The sequence below is a fragment of the Seriola lalandi genome, unplaced genomic scaffold, assembly GCF_002814215.2.
Source record: "Seriola lalandi dorsalis isolate HSWRI2012SDOR001 ecotype SW California unplaced genomic scaffold, Sedor1 jcf7180002054532, whole genome shotgun sequence".
In the NCBI taxonomy this organism is placed as follows: Eukaryota; Metazoa; Chordata; class Actinopteri; order Carangiformes; family Carangidae; genus Seriola; species Seriola lalandi.
In genome coordinates this window covers 232,985-249,199 of record NW_019525085.1, presented here as the reverse complement: position 1 = coordinate 249,199, position 16,215 = coordinate 232,985, and the positions used below count along the sequence as shown (strand labels likewise).

The 16,215-nt window shown below is 41.3% G+C and overlaps 3 protein-coding genes across 5 annotated transcripts in view; 1 reads left to right on the top strand and 2 right to left on the bottom strand.

Moving 5' to 3' along the window:
- Nucleotides 1-138: 138 nt before the first annotated feature.
- LOC147818674 (uncharacterized) lies at nt 139-8,866 on the top strand. Its single transcript, XM_087176124.1, has 10 exons — nt 139-744; nt 1,862-1,954; nt 2,270-2,420; nt 2,747-2,877; nt 3,000-3,241; nt 3,586-3,707; nt 3,822-3,952; nt 4,049-4,293; nt 4,377-4,516; nt 5,454-8,866. Exons 1-10 carry the CDS (start codon nt 489-491, stop codon nt 6,706-6,708), a joined length of 2,766 nt encoding a protein of 921 aa, XP_087032250.1. The 5' UTR covers nt 139-488; the 3' UTR covers nt 6,709-8,866.
- Nucleotides 2,249-11,872, bottom strand: LOC111661067 (ceramide-1-phosphate transfer protein-like). Of its 3 annotated transcripts, XM_087176126.1 has the most exons (7): nt 11,537-11,872; nt 10,804-10,868; nt 10,286-10,467; nt 9,819-9,990; nt 9,531-9,727; nt 9,185-9,430; nt 2,249-2,366 (listed from the first exon to the last, which is right to left on the bottom strand). In XM_087176126.1, exons 1-6 carry the CDS (start codon nt 11,625-11,627, stop codon nt 9,202-9,204), a joined length of 936 nt encoding a protein of 311 aa, XP_087032252.1. In that variant the 5' UTR covers nt 11,628-11,872; the 3' UTR covers nt 2,249-2,366; nt 9,185-9,201. The 3 variants fall into 3 exon arrangements, with proteins under 3 accessions (XP_087032252.1, XP_023270297.1, XP_023270298.1); XM_023414529.2 differs by lacking the exon at nt 2,249-2,366 and having other exon boundaries at nt 9,059-9,430; nt 9,531-9,724; nt 9,816-9,990; nt 11,537-11,869; XM_023414530.2 differs by lacking the exon at nt 2,249-2,366 and having other exon boundaries at nt 9,059-9,430; nt 11,537-11,869.
- A 1,377-nt stretch (nt 11,873-13,249) lies between these two features.
- Nucleotides 13,250-16,215, bottom strand: part of LOC111661040 (F-box only protein 41-like) — an 11,565-nt gene continuing 8,599 nt past the window's right edge. The window contains exons 12-17 of the mRNA XM_023414504.2: nt 16,026-16,178; nt 15,845-15,940; nt 15,588-15,706; nt 14,868-15,026; nt 14,635-14,750; nt 13,250-14,555 (exon numbers count right to left, since the gene is read on the bottom strand). Coding sequence (XP_023270272.1) covers nt 14,493-14,555; nt 14,635-14,750; nt 14,868-15,026; nt 15,588-15,706; nt 15,845-15,940; nt 16,026-16,178 — 706 coding nt within the window. The 3' untranslated portion in view covers nt 13,250-14,492. The remainder of the gene's footprint in view (nt 14,556-14,634; nt 14,751-14,867; nt 15,027-15,587; nt 15,707-15,844; nt 15,941-16,025; nt 16,179-16,215) is intronic.

Here is a 16,215-nt window from a genome sequence, read left to right as displayed (position 1 = left end):
AATATAATATTAACTAAATATTTGTTTATATTGTATTATTTATTATAATTTATATAATTTTCTACAATATATTTGACTTTTTTGTGCAATTTGAGCTAGTTTTCAGGTTGCCTATAGTTTGAAATATTTCAAGTAACGTTTTTTTAAACATTGTTAATTTACTGCTGAGTTTTGATGAGAAATAAAGTTAAAGACAGAAGTTTATGATTATATAATATACTTTATTATGTGATAGATTAAGTTATCTCAGCCTTAAAATCAAAAATCATATATACATATATTATAGCATCAATAAGGGAACTGGAAAAGTTAAATAAACAACTTCAGTAAAATATCACGAGCTTCGGTTCCGCGCACCGCCTTTGTTTTTTGTTTCTCGTCGGACAGCTTTTGTGGCTGCACAGAAACCTGGAACAACTCGGTCTCCACAAATGTGCGAAGGTGCTGTGCATCAAACCCCCCCTCCACCACCCCCCCCGTGAAAACAAATGAGCATGTTTTACTGGATGAAGAGGAGCAGCGGGGGCCCCGAGGCCCTCGGCGGCCTCGACATGTCTAAAGCCGAGATACTGAGAGGAATCGTCGGCGAGAAACTGACGACGGCCGCGCAGGAGATCTTAGCGGTGGTGGAGAGAACCGTAGCCGGGTATGAGGAGGAGGCTTCGGGCTTCAGGCAGGAGATCGCCCGGCAGAGGAGACAGCTGGAGGTTCTCCTGCAGCCGCGGGTCAAACTGGAGAGAAGAGGTCGGTGGATGAAAAACCCGACTCACAAACGTTTTGCCTTATTAAGACGTGGTGTTAAATTAAATTTAAAAAAACTGCTAATTTAAAGTTTCTTTGCTCTCAGACACGCCTCCTCAGTTCAGAGGACTTTGAGTTGAGGCTTATTCACATTTCCATGGCGTCATTTACAAATCGGCAAAACTCAATACACAAAATGTTGCGTTAGATTTTGTAAATTAAATCCGTTTTTTCCAATTGGTTAATTGGGCCTTATGTTCACTGTGACTGTCTCTCCCTCCAAGTTGTGATTTGTTGAACTAAGTTTATGCTAGTTTTAATTTTAATTTAAAGTGTCACCGACACGCCTCTTTAATTCTGAGGACCTTAAATTGAAGCTTATACAAATTTTCATAATGTAACTTACAATTAGGCTCGTAAATGCAAACAAAAGGTTTATTAAATGTTGTAAGTTAAGTGAGTTTTCATGTTGGTTCAATCTGCATTACATCTAGTTCAGTTGTGTGTATGTAAAGTTTTTAATTAAATGAACGCCTTCACAATTCTTTTTTTCTTCATGATGTGATTTACAGTTTGGTGTGTATTGATGCACACATTTTGGAAATTAAATCAGTTTTCCCAATTTATTCAACAAATGGTTAATTTAAAGTTTCTTTGCTTTCAAACATGCAGATTTCAAAGTTCATAAAGTTAATGCTTACACCAATTTTCATGATGTGATTTAAATTTCGGGCTGTATCTACATAGAAAAAGTTGGTTCACAGACTTTCTATTATCTTACATCGGGTCACAAACGCTGTTTTGTCAAACTTAATTTAATAAAGGGTTAATTTAACGTTTCTTTGCTCACTGACAAACCACCAACAAAGTACATGAAGTGAACAGATTTTAATGAAGAGATTTACAATTTGGAAAGTGTTTACTTACAAAAAATGTTTGGTAAATTCATTATTCACAGTCTGTTAAATGAGCTTAACTTAAACTACACGTAGAAATAACTTTGCAGGATTTACAAAAGTTTCTTGCGTGACTTTTGCTTCTTTCATCAGTTTATAGAAATTCTCAAATCCTCCTTTCTATTTTAGAGAAACTAATTTATCTTCTTATTGAAACCTCAAAGCCCTGATTCCAGATCTGGACAGCCATGATGTGGTTGTTGTAAGTGAGGGGGAAGAGGAGGAGGAGGAGGAGGAGGAGCACAGACAGCAGCCAGGTATGTCCTTACACTGAATGGGCGTGTATATATATATATATATATATATATATATATATATATATATATATATGTGGACCTAACAGTGTACATAAATCAGCTCTGACAAATGCAGAATAATTTGATTTGGTTTGACTTTTCCTCAGAGTACAAATAAACATGTTATTATGTATTTATACATTACGTGTGTCAATATGCAGACGATGTGTTGTTGTTCATGCACGGATCATGGGGTTTTAAACTCTGCTTCTTCACACCCACAAATAAATCCAACAACTAAACAGGACTTTTGACTCATGCTCCACTTCCGTCCAGATGTGGAGGACACCGGGAGTCTGGGCCTCCTGTGGTTCGATGATGATGATGAGGGTGAAGACGAAGAGGAGCGGCCATCCATGCAAACGGCAATGAGCTGCAGACAGAAACGAGAAGATCTGCAGGACCCGGATTTTCAAATACCATCAAGGTTACAAATCCCAGTACTCTAATGAAAATGGTCAGTGTGGCCAAAAGTATGTGGACACCCTTTGCTGTTTTGGTCCCTTAGATCCAGTGAAGGGAAACCTAAATGCTGCAACATGTTATTCTGGAGATGGTTAATGACAGAGGAGGAGAGCACAGACACAAACTTTTCTTGAATCTTGATTTCATTTTATTTTTTTGCCAAAACGTAAAATATTTCCCTCTGAAATGAAGTAGAAATATAAAGTAGCACAATATGGAAATACCCAAGTAAAGTACCCAAATACTAGACGCCATGTCATCAACATGCTGCCGGTCTTCCTCCTCCAGGTCGTTTTCCCCCAGAGTTCGGTCTGACAGGAGGAAGCCCGGCAGACCTCGGATCAGTGACATGCAGACCCATCTGGATCTCAGGATCTGCATCCTGGAGGACTTGCAGAACGATGTGCTCTCGAAAAGCGGTTGGTCTCAAGCACTAGAGTTAGTCAATGAATCAATCAAGTGTATTGAGAGAAAAACAATCAAGACGATCAGTCTCAGTTTTTAGATCCATAAGCTCATGATGAATTCTCCTCTTTCCCAGTGTTTCAGAAGTGTCCAGTGCAGGAGCTGCAGTGTCCTCGTGGACTACAGGAGGCCAACTTCCTGGACCTGCTCAGATCTACCTTCCCTCAGCTGGCGGGCGATAAACCCTTTGACTTCTTCACTTCCGACAGAACCAGGAGACTCCAGCCTCTGAAGGTCACGACCCTGACCCCAGAGGAGATCTACAGGACCATCAGGTCCACGGGGGCGGGAAACTCAGCCCTCTACATCCGACTCAAGGTTCTGTGTTCTTGCACCTGTGTCTTTGTTTACCAAACCTCTTTGAATCCATCTGTTAACACAGCCAACATTTAGGATGAACCACAACCTTTATAGGCGCCCTAATGTAAATTTAGTCTTTAATGTGTAACTTATACATCAAAACAATCTGAATATCAACAACTGCAAACTTTTTTCAGCTGATAAAGACGGGGCAGGTTTTCCTGTCTAAAGTATTTTGCACCGACAGGGTGATATTTGTACAAGGCGGCAGTGTTTTACCTGTTTTCCGGGGCATTTGGATACAAGCAGGGTAATAAGGTGCGTCGGTGTTGAGTGAAAGTATCATTGGGGGACTTTTACAGACAGGACAGGACCCTCACCCCAGCAGCGAAGCCCTTCCTCTGCAGAGACCGGACGAAGCCGCCGGAGACTCTCCGTCCAGCTCGGCCTCGATGACGCCCGATCAAACCGACACGTACACGAGGTAACGAAGAACAGAAGAGAACTGAGCCTGATGACAGCGATGACGAATCTCCTCTCTGGTCACATGACAAACCACATGCTGTAGGTATTTAGTTTCCTGTCATTCGTTTTTCAGCTTGTTGTCTCCCAGTGATCGGTCTGAGAGGAGGAGGCGTGGCCGACCCCGGCTCGGTGAAGAACCCACCCACCACTACCTCCGGATCTGCATGCTGGAGGATTCCCAGTCAGACGTGGTCTCAAAAAATGGTAAATATGAAATATGTAAACTGACTCATCCCTCGCGTTTGTTGGTTTATTTTTCTAAATGTGTAACGAAGACACAAACTCCGTCCTCTGTTTCAGTGTTTACGAAATCCTCGGTCCAGGACCTGAGGTGTCCCCGTGGTCTGCAGGAGGCGGACTTCCTGGACCTGCTCAGGTCCACCTTCCCTCAGCTGGCTGGAGACAACAAACCCTTCGACGTGTTCAAGTCGGACCGGAGCCGGAGACTCCAGAGGCTCAGACTGAAGTCTGTGACTCCAGAGGAGATCTACAGGACCACCAAGTCCACCGGGGTCTCGAAGACCCTGCTCTACATCAGACTGAAGGTACTGTAGCGTCACTCTACAGATGTCCCACTGTGACACGAAGGATAAATTAAAAACGTTCATTTGTGAACAAACTCTTGTAGACAGGAGAGAAAGAGGAGGAGGAGGAGGAGCAGGGGGAGGAGGAGCTCAACCTTTTACCAAGAAACAATGATGAAGCCGACGAATCTCCGTCCTCTGTCGCCATGGTGATAAAAAGTGACGACGCCGGACTCGGTTCAAGGTGATTTACAAAGAGACAGAAAGTCAGGATTTATTGTTTTTAGTTGTTTTATTAAAACGACAGAAAAAAGTTTGTATTTATTGTTTATTTTTCCCTCGTTGATTTGAATGAAGAAAAAAAACTGTAAATTAAAAGTAATACAAACACCTTCCTGAAGGGGGAGTTACTGCAGGACTGTTCTTACACCTCATCAGCCACTACCAAGGTAGCGGCTCCTCTTCCTGGTAACCATGACAACATGATGTTAAAACGGTAAAGAAAAATTACAATAGCAATGATAAATATTCACGCTACATCTAAACAGTCAGTTTGATACAGATCAACGACAGTTTACACTCAGTTTTACCTACTAATAAACTGATAACACATATTTTACATTTATATATATAAATGTAAAATATATATACATTTAAATATATATATATATTTGTTTGTTTTAATAACTTTAACCATGAGAAGTTCTGGGTAGAAAACTTTAACTTTGATAAACAAACTTTGCTTAAAATTCGATATAAATGTTGTTTGATTTAATTTAATAAATTATGTTTTCGCTCAAATTCGCTCTGACTTTTTATAAAACGTCTCTGGTGGACGGTCACACTGTTTTAAATCGTAACTTTGGCATTTCTGTCTGCGTTTCTTACTGAGTCACGATTTCCGTCTAAGTGAGTTTTTGTGTTTAATATTCACTAAGACACTGACTGACCGTCGGTCTTGTTTCTTTACGTCTGGAGGATCTGTAGGTCGGAGCGACACTGATGGTGCTAACACACATTTTACCTTTATCAAAAATAAAAATGCAGCTCATGAGATTTGGATATTTATATATATTGAGATTTCGATTAATTGTTCCGCTCGAATCTTCAGTGTTGTGATTATCTTTAATAGAGTTGATGAAATGGTTTTAAGTTTGTTAATTTAAATTTTCACTTCACAGCGGCTCAGTTCAACATGATGGCACCAGAGTGGACGTTCGGCCCAGCAGCTCGACGTCACAACAACAACACAACGTGGAAACTGATGATGAAGATGCTGCTGAGAGCGACGTGGCGTCCGGAGACGACGACTGGAAACCAGATCCTGACCTGCAGTCGCCAAAGACGACGACGACGCCTTTGAGGAGGCGAGGGCGTCGAGCTTCTGTTGTGGAGAGGAGTAAAACGCCCTGTAAAGTCTGTGGAGTTTGGTACAGGATGCAGGGCAGCTTGATCAAACACGCCTGGAGCCACGTGGACGAGGCGCAGTGCGTCTGCGGCGTGTGCGGCGAGCGTTTCGAATCGGTGGAAGAGTTAAAGAGACATCTTAGAAAGTACCAAAAAACTCATGACTGTTCGTACTGTGGAAAATCTTTCTCCACCGTCGCCGGCCTCAACTGCCACACGACTCTGCACACGGGAGACCGGCCGTTCAAATGCGACGTCTGCAACAAAACCTTCGCTCACATGTCCAGCCTGAGCGTCCACCGCTGGGTCCACGTGGCGGACAAACCTCACAAGTGCGATGTTTGCCCCAAAGCGTTCGGTCTGAAGGCGCAGCTCAAAGCTCACAGCAAGGTGCACACGGGCAGAGACAGGTACCACTGCAACATCTGCGGGAAGTCCGTCTACGACCTGCGATCGTTAACCCGCCACAAGGCCACGCACTCGGGCGAGAGGCGGTACGGCTGCGAGGTTTGCGGGAAGCGTTTCAAAATCCTTGGCACGTTGAAGTCGCACGAGAAGATCCACACGGTGAGAGACAGGCCGTACCTCTGCCACATCTGCTGCAAGACCTTCCTCTCAAACTGCGGCCTGACGGCTCACATGAAGACGCACAGCAACGAGAGGCCGTTCATCTGCATCATCTGCAGCAAGGGCTTCATATCCAACGGCGAGCTGAAGGCCCACATGCGGGTCCACACGGGCGAGGCGCCGTACGGCTGCTCCGAGTGCGGCCGCTTCTTCAAACGCAAGACTCACCTGAACAACCACGTCAGGAGCCACTTAGGCATCAAGCTGTTCGTGTGCGGGGTTTGCGGGAAGGCGTGTTCTCGCCAAGAACACCTGACCGTCCACATGAGGACTCACAACGGTGAGCGACCGTACAAGTGTTCCCTCTGCGACAAGGCTTTTACTCAGAGCCACTGTCTGAAGACGCACATGAAGAGCCACCAGGCGGAAGAAAACCCGTTTCTGGATCCGTCCACGTCCTAAAAGACGCTTCATATCAGCCGCGTCCCAACTCAGGGGACGCATCCTTTGGAGGACGCGGTCTACGAAGTTCAGCCGTCGTACACCGCGAAGGCCGAACCAAATGAGACGGTCTGGTCTGCGGAGGATTTTCACCTTCACCGTTGCGTCACAAAGTACAGCGCCCGTCACCTAGCAACCTTGACAACACGTCATTTCTTTCACAAAAACTTTTTTGTTTTAAAGTCTATTGGTTTTAACAGTTGTAATGTTGAACGGAGCTGAAACACAATTCTTACATTAGACAGTGTAATTCTCAGACGGCGCACTGAATCTTGGGATACGTCGGTGTAGTCGCGCCGCTGTGATGCACTCGGTCTTGAGATGAAGCCTCCGAAGGATGAAGCCCCTGAATCGGGACACAAAGCTGAACCCTGTCGGTCAAAGTGCCGAACACTGACACTCTTCTTTCGTTACTCTTCATGTAGACAAAGTTCTCGCGTACGGCTTCTCGTGTTTCAACATTTCACTTTTGTTAAAGGTGCTGTATCTAAGTTTTCTTTCTGGAAGCAGGTGTTATTAAAGGTGATAACAGGAGCTTCAGCCATCGTTGCGTTTACAAGTCAGGAAGTTACAATACGTCCTCTGAGCAGCTGCTTCTCCGTCCTCTAACTGACTGGACGCTACAGGGACTCAGAAAGTGGAATTACAAGACGTTTAATGCTGAACTCACATCGTCTCTTCCACACTGGTAAGTAGCTGTTAATGCTAATGCTAGCTCTGTAGCAATATCTAAAACTTACAAATAGCACCTTTAAATGAAAAGAAAATGTTTTTGTAATAAACATGTTCATATTCTTAGGTATTGTTTTGCTGTTGATGCAGAAATTCAGGTGTTGAAAAACGTCATACGACACTCGGTCACAGTTTTTGAAAAACAAAACGACAAAAGTGCTTCGATAAATAATCGATGAATCAACTGACAGAAAAAACAAAGAACATTTGTTTTGGTATTGAAAAATGGCAAATAATCATCCAGCCCTACTCGTGGGTTAAAATAAAAAATAAAATCAAAGAATTGCTGAAACAATCGATTAGTTGTGGAATCAATACCAAACTTCAGGTATCGTATTGGAAATGTGAAACAAAACCCAGCCCTGCTTTTTTAAAAATAAAAAGGTAAACTAGATAAAAATAACTGGCACTACTAAGGAACATATGTAAACAAGCTATTACTGAAATTTGTTGTGGAATCAATACCAAAATTAAAAGCCCTTATTTAGAAATAAATTGGGAAACTAAACAAAATTTGCTAATAATCAATGATAATTAATTATTCCATACAACAATTCTTAAAATTTAAGTATTGGCATTAGAATTTAAAGCTTTTGAGCGATTTCAAACCCTAATGAAAAACATACGTTAACAAGTCATTGATTAATTAACAAAACAAAATTAATTCAGTTTTAATAATTATTTGTTTTGGTACTGTTACTAAAATCTGACTTTTGAGCAAAATCGTTGCTTTTCTTTTATTTAATTTGGATTAAATAACTTTTGTTTCGACAAAACAATGTGACGTTTTATACAGTCAGTGGTTTGTGGAAAATAATCAACAAAAACAATGAAGTTTTGATGATTCCAACTTTTAAAAAGTCAGTTTAATGTAATAAATACTGTTATGATTCCAAACCTGTAGCTGTATGAACAAACGTTTTCTGCTCTTAAACTTTTAGTTAATAAGTACCGTATCTATCAACTGTATAGATTGTGTTGTACTTAATGTTGTGTTTACTGCTTTCAGCTCATGTAAAAATCACTCAAACATAAAAACTTGTTAAACTTTGTTGTGTAGATGGTGAAGTTCAAGTCTGAAACTCTACAGCTGATATTTTTAGTGTTTCTTCGGCTACATTTGGATTAATTTGTTCAATGTTTCTTAATTCACATTCCATTGTAACTAATGTTGCATTCAGGGTGAGTGGGATATGGGACGCTTCCTCCAACCGAGTAAGTTAATTTCACTTAATCAGCCCTTGAACTCTGCAATAATTCCTCATTTGTAAACAGTTTGGTATTTTGATGAGAGTGCTTCCAAATCCCACGTGGTCCTGAATGCAGCATGTGGTGCCTTAAAGTGCATGCTTTCCTCAACAGGTATTATTAAACTTTTAACAGTGAATATCCTGGTTTTACATTTTTATGTCTGCAGCAAACTGAAGAGCTAACCGCTAACACGTACTTCACTATAAAAAAAAATGCGAGTCTGCTTGTTGCTATAGCAACTGTGACCATAATAAACTACATTCTGTAAAGAAAATGTAAATGCCGTTATCTTATTTTGTACAGCTCAACTCCTTAAGAAAAATAACTCACATTTATAACGTTTATGGGAAAGTAAGAAGCTTGTAAAGCATCAGCACATCCTTCGACTCCTTCAAACTGTAGATTTTTTACAGTGTTGAGATCCAAAGAACTAGCATTTGCCTCTTGTTTGTACCATCGTGTTGTTGTCGGTCATGGCAGCTCCAGCATGTCGTGTTCGGCAAGTATCCGTTGAGTTTGTGCGTGCACCAGCGCCAGGGCGTGGATGATGATGCGGAGCACGGGCGCAGCCTCTTGCTGCTCCTGGACACACACCAGCTGCAGGAAGTACTGTCTGTCCGGTAGGGCGAGGAAGACGAGCTCGGCGGCCTGACGGAGCACCCAATGGTGGTGGGGGGCCAACGCCACCTTGTAGGCGTCTCTGAGGGAAGGAGACAAAAGACGGACTGAAGGTTTTACACCTTGACCAGACGTAAGAACTGTCTTGTGGTATATTCGACGCTCTGTGACGGAGTCGTTACCTGCTCAGCTCCCCGGGCGTTTTGAACCGTCCATCTGCGTCCGGTCCTTCAGCCAAACCCTCCAACATCAGCTTCAACCACAGCAGAGATCGATGCAGCCTCAGCAGCGTTCTGCAGCCCGAATCTGTTCGCTGGGAGAAGTTGACCACACCCGTTTTTAGCTCCGCCTCCACCATGGACCGAACCGACCGATAAGCCTCAAGAGGAAAAATCAGGAAACTCACTTCCAAACTATTTTTTTTAAATATCCAGACATGTTTTGTGACTCTCTTTTTTTTTTTGACTCACCCCGGTTTTTAGTCCAAAAGATGCTGGAGTTTGTAGTCTAGAGTTGTCAGCAGGACCGCGATTCCCATGAGCCTCTGCACTGTGTTTGAGTGACAGGTCTCGTATCAGCACCACCTTTTCCTTCACCTTCTGAGAGAAGAAACTGACCATCGTCCCGAGAGACTCCATGAAACTGGAGAGGAGAAACGAGAGTCGAGGATTTTCATAATACAGTGTTTATGTGTTAGCATGTCATGCAAAGCTAATATGTCTATTATTATTATTATATTTAAAATAATATTTGAACGATAAACTTTCATTAATCAAATATCAAAGCATGAAAAATAACTGAAAATTCAAAATCAAGAAGTGCAAACTGAATTAAATAAAAGCTGCGTTACAGGATGTTTTAACAGGAAACAAGAGGCTGAACTGAATAAGATCATATGACATGAAGTGTGTGTGTAATGTAAAGTAAATGTGTGTACTTGAGGAGCTGGTCCCAGCCCTGCAGGTACGGCTCCAGCAGGATGTCGTCTTCGTCCGTCAGACTGGACTTTAAATGCAGCAGCAGACGCCAGGCCTGAAACGACTGGCCGGGACACTCCTTTATGAGGGGCAGGGCTCCACCAGGCTCCGCCCACTCCTCAGGGACCAATGAAGGCTTGGGCTAAAAGAGAAAAAATTTAAATAGTTTTTTATATATGATACTGTACATCACAATACATTTACTCCTTTATTTTATGATTAAATTATCTATATTTCTATACACGGTCAATAAAGTTCTGTGGTGTTCAAAGACCTTTTTGGAAAATTAGGACATTTTGTTCCAGATTTGCTTTTACGGTAAAATTTTGAATCTGGTTCAAGTTAAAGGTCCTGAAAACTTAGTTTCTAATATGTCTCAATGGTGTTAAAATAATTTATATTTAGTTAAGTTAAATATTGTGTTGTGTAATCTATGGTCCCCACAAGGATTGAAAAAACGTGTGTGTGTTAGTCTTACTGTTTGGTGGTAAAAAATCAAACATGGCTGCCAGGCGCTGCCACAGTCTCTGACTCCGCCCTGAGCTGAAGAGAAAGCAAATGAGTTTATAACTTCAAAGCGGGTCCAACTTTCATTATAGATCATTTATTAATACAATTTAATTTAAACTGAAGGAAAGAAAACAGCACAGTAGTTTAGATTCTGCTGTTTGAATAAAGACGTATCACTGTGTTTAAATCTAATGTTTTGGTAATGTACTGTAATGACTTTGGAAATCCTCTCACTTTTACTTCCAGCGCCATCATCAGGTCGAACCTTGTCCAACACTACACTAACCTCATGCACATGTGATGTCAGTGGTTATTAGAGGAATAATCACTAATGATCTTTCAGTTTGGCAGAAAATCATCCCATGACTGAGACATTAAATTAATACTTAATTAGCCAATACATGTAATACTTCTGTAACTAATCAAATTGTTAAACCAGAGATTAATGAACTTGTGGCTGTTGAGCTCCTCAGGGTCTAGAGGGATCCAGCCATTAATAAAACTTTATTAAGTTTTCTAAGTTTTTAATTAGTTGTCAAATAAGTGCAGTAGAGTAGAAGTTACAAGTAGCAACAAATGAAAATACTTTAGTAAAGTACAAGTATCTTAAAGCTGTAGTTGAGTAAATGTACTTAGTTACTTTCCACAACTGATTATGAGAGGTGGAGCCAAAATGGCCGACCAGTTTCAGAGACACTCACGTAGCCAGAAGGAGCTGATGAAGAGAAGCAGAGCCAACATGGCCGACAGCAGCAAGTAACGAAGCAGCATGGTCCGTCTGAGGAAAACCATGGCGACCACGACGTGCCCCAAAACACACAAATACACACTCGTTCCCTGTGACGCCTCACTCACACACGGGGGAAACCAAACACATTGTTTACAAGCTGTCACTGATCATCACATGCTCTCTCTCTCTCTCTTTTGTTGGGGTTAAAGGTTGTTTGCTCGATCCCTCCCACAGGTACAAACACACACACACACATATCTCAGGACGACCTTCGCACTTGACCTTCGTCTTGCAGGAAGCTTAGCTCCGCCTGTTCTGTCACAAACAGAAATCTGATGCATTTGAGCTCTGACGGGACGTCCTGAAGCCTGGAGTGTGACTTTGTTCAGGGGCGCGTTCAGAAACATCTGAACTTGGCAAATTAATAAAAATTTATCAAGACTCACATTTAAAGCTCCGGTTCTCTGCAGTAATAAACATATTAACAGTTACTTTGTTTATGCAATATGATAAACTTGGTCATTCTGTGTCAGTACTAATTCTGTGTCTCTTTGTAGTTGGTAAATAGGTTTATAAAAGGTAGTCTCAACTGTATGTCACAGACAAGAACATCTTGTATTGTGCAATATTTATGGTTTTTAACAGCCTCTAACAAACAAAATTTCCAATAATTTTGAAACGTAAATATCACGCCTTGAAAGATGAGGCGAGTCCATGAGAAAGCAGGAAATGAGAACATGACTTCAAGTGGTAAACTCTGTTGAAGAAAGTTGGAGGTTTTGCCATTTACTTTGGAGCACCATCTAGTGGACATTAAATGAACTGACGCTTAAGACACTCCACACATTGTAGTGTTCTTCAAGTCTGGTTCCACTGTTAGTACACCAGTTGAATTGTTGGTGAAAAAAAGAGCTGGAAGCTTCATTTCTGAAGGAACAGTGCCCCCTGCTTGTTTCCCACTTTAGTACAATCTTGGAGGTTGTTCATTAATGACACAAAAGCCTCCGAACACTGAGGAGAACATGATTTATTGATGGTAAAATGACACGTAGCACCTGTAGGTTCTATAAAGATGTTGAAAGACACATGATGGATCCACTTTTTCATCAACAATTACAACACATTTGCAACTCTGACTGATTGATTGATTAATTGATTCATGTCTTTGGCGAATGAGTCGATGTGTTTTGTGCTTGTGCAAAAATATTTGTGCATACTTGTGTGTGCTTGTGCTTATTTTTAAGGTAAAGCTAAAGAATACTAATTTATAATAAGTAAGACTAAAGGTTTCTATGACAAGAGGTATAGCTTTTAAGGTAGAATAAGGATTTTCTTATAATCCTTATTGCTAATATTATTGGCTTAATGGTTGAAGGGTTTGTACGTAAAAGCAAAAGCTATGAATAAAGGGTTTGTTAGTGGAGACTAAGGGTTAATTTAAGGGGGAGTATTGAGCTTTGTTAAAGTGTAAATGGAGATGAAGTTTCGAAGTTTGGGGAGATAAAGGATTGTCTTTAAAAAGTGCAAAACAGATGTGGTGGGAAAAGGTGTTTGTGATTCATTTAAGAGGAATAAAGATCGTGTTTGGGGTTTCGTGAAGAATCGTTCTGGCAGAATAAGGGACTGTGAGGGAAAGTTCAAGGTTTTGTCCTGATCCAGGATTATCGTACCACATTCCTAACTGTTGTAACTGACAGTAACTGAACGACTCATTCAGTTTGATACTTGACGTTTTCTTCCACCTTTAAAGTTGGAGAGAGGATTTTCTACCATCCAGCGAGTTTATGTTTTTCAACATTATTGCCATAAAACAAACTTTCTGAGGTTCTGAGTGACTGAAATATCAGAGTTCTGGGACGGGTTCTGGTTAGAGGAGTGTTAAGTGTGTTTGAGCTGAATGATTAGTCGATTAATCGATGAACAGAAAATTGCTCTGCAACAATGTTGAGTTTCAACATATCATAAACTTAACCTACATCTGATGGACACCGCTCTTAACTCCACTTAAAAGCTGGTTTTACTACTGAATGAAAATGAAAAAGTTGAACATTACAACACGTTGGATTCAGCATAAATGTTATTATCTGTATTCATACGATTTTCACTTATCAGAGACCTGAAAAACAAAATATCCTTTTAACAAAAGAATAATTTCCATCTTTGAAATCTGTATTGGAAATTTTTGATGAGGCTTGTGATTATTTTACCAATTGATGGTTTATGAAATGTCAGAAAACATTGAAAAATCACAAATTCTCACAATTTCCTTAAGCCCGATGTGACGTCTTCAAACAGCGATTTGTTCAACAACTCAAAACACAAAGATGTTAGGTTAAGAAAAACGATTCATCGATTCGAATTTCATTAATCAACTAATCATTTCAGCACTAATATCACTTTTATATTTTATATAATATGGGCCAATTTGTTTCTAGATAACTTGATTTAACTGTTTAATTAATTAAAATATTCTTTAAAGGTTGTTGATACATGGAAATTAAATAAAACCAACAAAGTGTCTGAGCTTGGTTGTGCCATGTATTACATGTATTAAGTCATGGGATGTCCTCATTACTCAAGCGTGACTTAATAAGCGTTGATAAACCTCCACATGCTTGAGGTCTTAACGGGCACTTGGAAATTATGGCAGTTATCGGAAATACGTCGCACAGGAAGGAACCTGACTGCTGTGAATATCCTAAAGGAGGGTCCTCGATGGACCCCTGGCTTTAGGATTAAGAAATGCATCATGTCACGTGGGTCCTCACAAGTATAGAAGTACAAACATTTACGTGTTAGTTTGTGGTCTTTGTGAGGACCTGTTTTAAACCATCAAAGTGAGGACGTTCCTGCACCATGAGATCCTCACTGCTTCACAGTACTGAACGAAGGTTAAGACTTAGGCAGTACAAATGTGTGTGTTGAGGTCAGCAGAATCCTTCAGCTTTAACCTGCAGGACGTCACACAGGCCGGGACGCTTCTGAAGAACCTGAAGAAGAACACACACATTAAGCTGCTACATGGTGAAACGTCTGCCACTGTTTTTATAAAGTATAACAAACACTCACCTTTAATGTGCTGAGGATTTCTCCAAACAGGTGCTGAGCTTCCTGAGTGTCCGCCTCCTCAAAGTAATCCGACACCGAGACCTCGACCATGATGGACCTGATATTGTCACACACACCTGCGCACACACACACACACACACACACACACACACATGGAGGAGGCTGCATTAATCAGTCACATGTCAGAGTGATGATAATTAACTGTGTCCACAGGAAGCGTCAGTTCATCTCACTGTGGAAGTGCAGGATGGCCTGACCGCTGACAGGTGTGTGCGTCAGGATCAGCGTCTGCAGACTCTTCAGTCCGGCTCGACACAGCTCTATCGCCACCTGCAGGCCCATGTCGGTGATGCGCTCCAACTCCAACACCTGCAGGTGAGCACAGGTACGCACTGCACGGAAAACACACACAGGTAATAACTCTAATTGTGTTTCTCCTGTCCATCATTTTACACACTAAAATGTTTGTTTTTTAATCTTCTGAACTTTTATTTACTCGTAGCACTTTTAAAAAAATGATCTTATAAATACAAATAACAAAAAACTTCAAACGAAGGTGAGTAATTAGTAAGAATAGATGAATTAATAAAAATGGAGTTACATGCACTCTTTGAGAAACCTCCAATATTAAACATTATTAAAATGAAAAAAAACCTCTGAGGACACGACCAAAGAAACTTTTTTTTAAAATTACATTTAATTCTGTTTAATAAGTCGAATCAACTCTTACTCACTTTTGGAAAAGTCTGTGTCCCATTGTGTTTCTACTATTTGATTAATCTGTCGTTCATTCTTATGATGAAGTGATTAATTGTTTAATAATTTCTCTTAAATATTTGTGATATTTTAAACAAAACTATTGATGATTATTGTGATTCTTTTTTACTGTAATGTTTATGAAGTGTCCTCTTTCCAATATTCAACACAACATTACTAAGAGAATTTTCATTCACCAACAGAAACCAATCCCTGAGTCCCACAGCCGGCCCCGCCCACACTGAGTGACTGGAGGTGTGGCCAGCATCGACCAATCGTCTGCAGGCAGCGGTTTCCAAAACGAGTTGGCTGTTGGCTGAAGGAGAGAAAGGAAAACAGAGATGACACGTAATTAAAAAATGTATTTATGGTAAAATGTGAATTAACATAATTAAACTATATATACACACACACACACTGTGAGTGAATCTATACAGTGTGTGAGTGCACTGACCAGGGATGAGCCGGCGCCACCTGCAGGCTGCTGATGTTCCTGCAGCCAGCACCCAGGGCCCAGAGAACCTCCTGACCCAGAGGGTCTGATGAACTCCTGCATCACAGACAGGTAAAGAGTCAGACAGGTGATCAGTCAGTCAGGTAGACAGACAGGTAGACAGACAGGTAAAGAGAGTCACCTGTATGTGAGCATCTGCAGGTTCCTGCAGTAGCAGCTGGCCAACCACAGCGTCCTGTCAGTGAGGATGTGAGGACACTGAGACACAGACAGGTGGAGCAGACTGCCCCCTGCTGACCGCAGCAGAGCCTCCACCCCCGGCTCCACACTGCCCCTGAGAGACAGAACACACACCACCGGGTCAACTACAA

Bases quoted from the DNA above. Each gene is read 5' to 3' on its own strand.
- LOC147818674 (XM_087176124.1), top strand. From the start codon at position 489: ATGAGCATGTTTTACTGGATGAAGAGGAGCAGCGGGGGCCCCGAGGCC. The intron at 1,955-2,269 runs GTATGTCCTTAC...ACTTCCGTCCAG, and splicing joins GGAGCACAGACAGCAGCCAG to ATGTGGAGGACACCGGGAGT. The intron at 4,517-5,453 runs GTGATTTACAAA...TTCACTTCACAG, and splicing joins GACGCCGGACTCGGTTCAAG to CGGCTCAGTTCAACATGATG.
- LOC111661067 (XM_087176126.1), bottom strand. From the start codon at position 11,627: ATGGTTTTCCTCAGACGGACCATGCTGCTTCGTTACTTGCTGCTGTCG. The intron at 10,869-11,536 runs GTGAGTGTCTCT...CTTTCTCTTCAG, and splicing joins CATCAGCTCCTTCTGGCTAC to CTCAGGGCGGAGTCAGAGAC. The intron at 9,728-9,818 runs GTGAGTCAAAAA...TTTCCTCTTGAG, and splicing joins CTTTTGGACTAAAAACCGGG to GCTTATCGGTCGGTTCGGTC.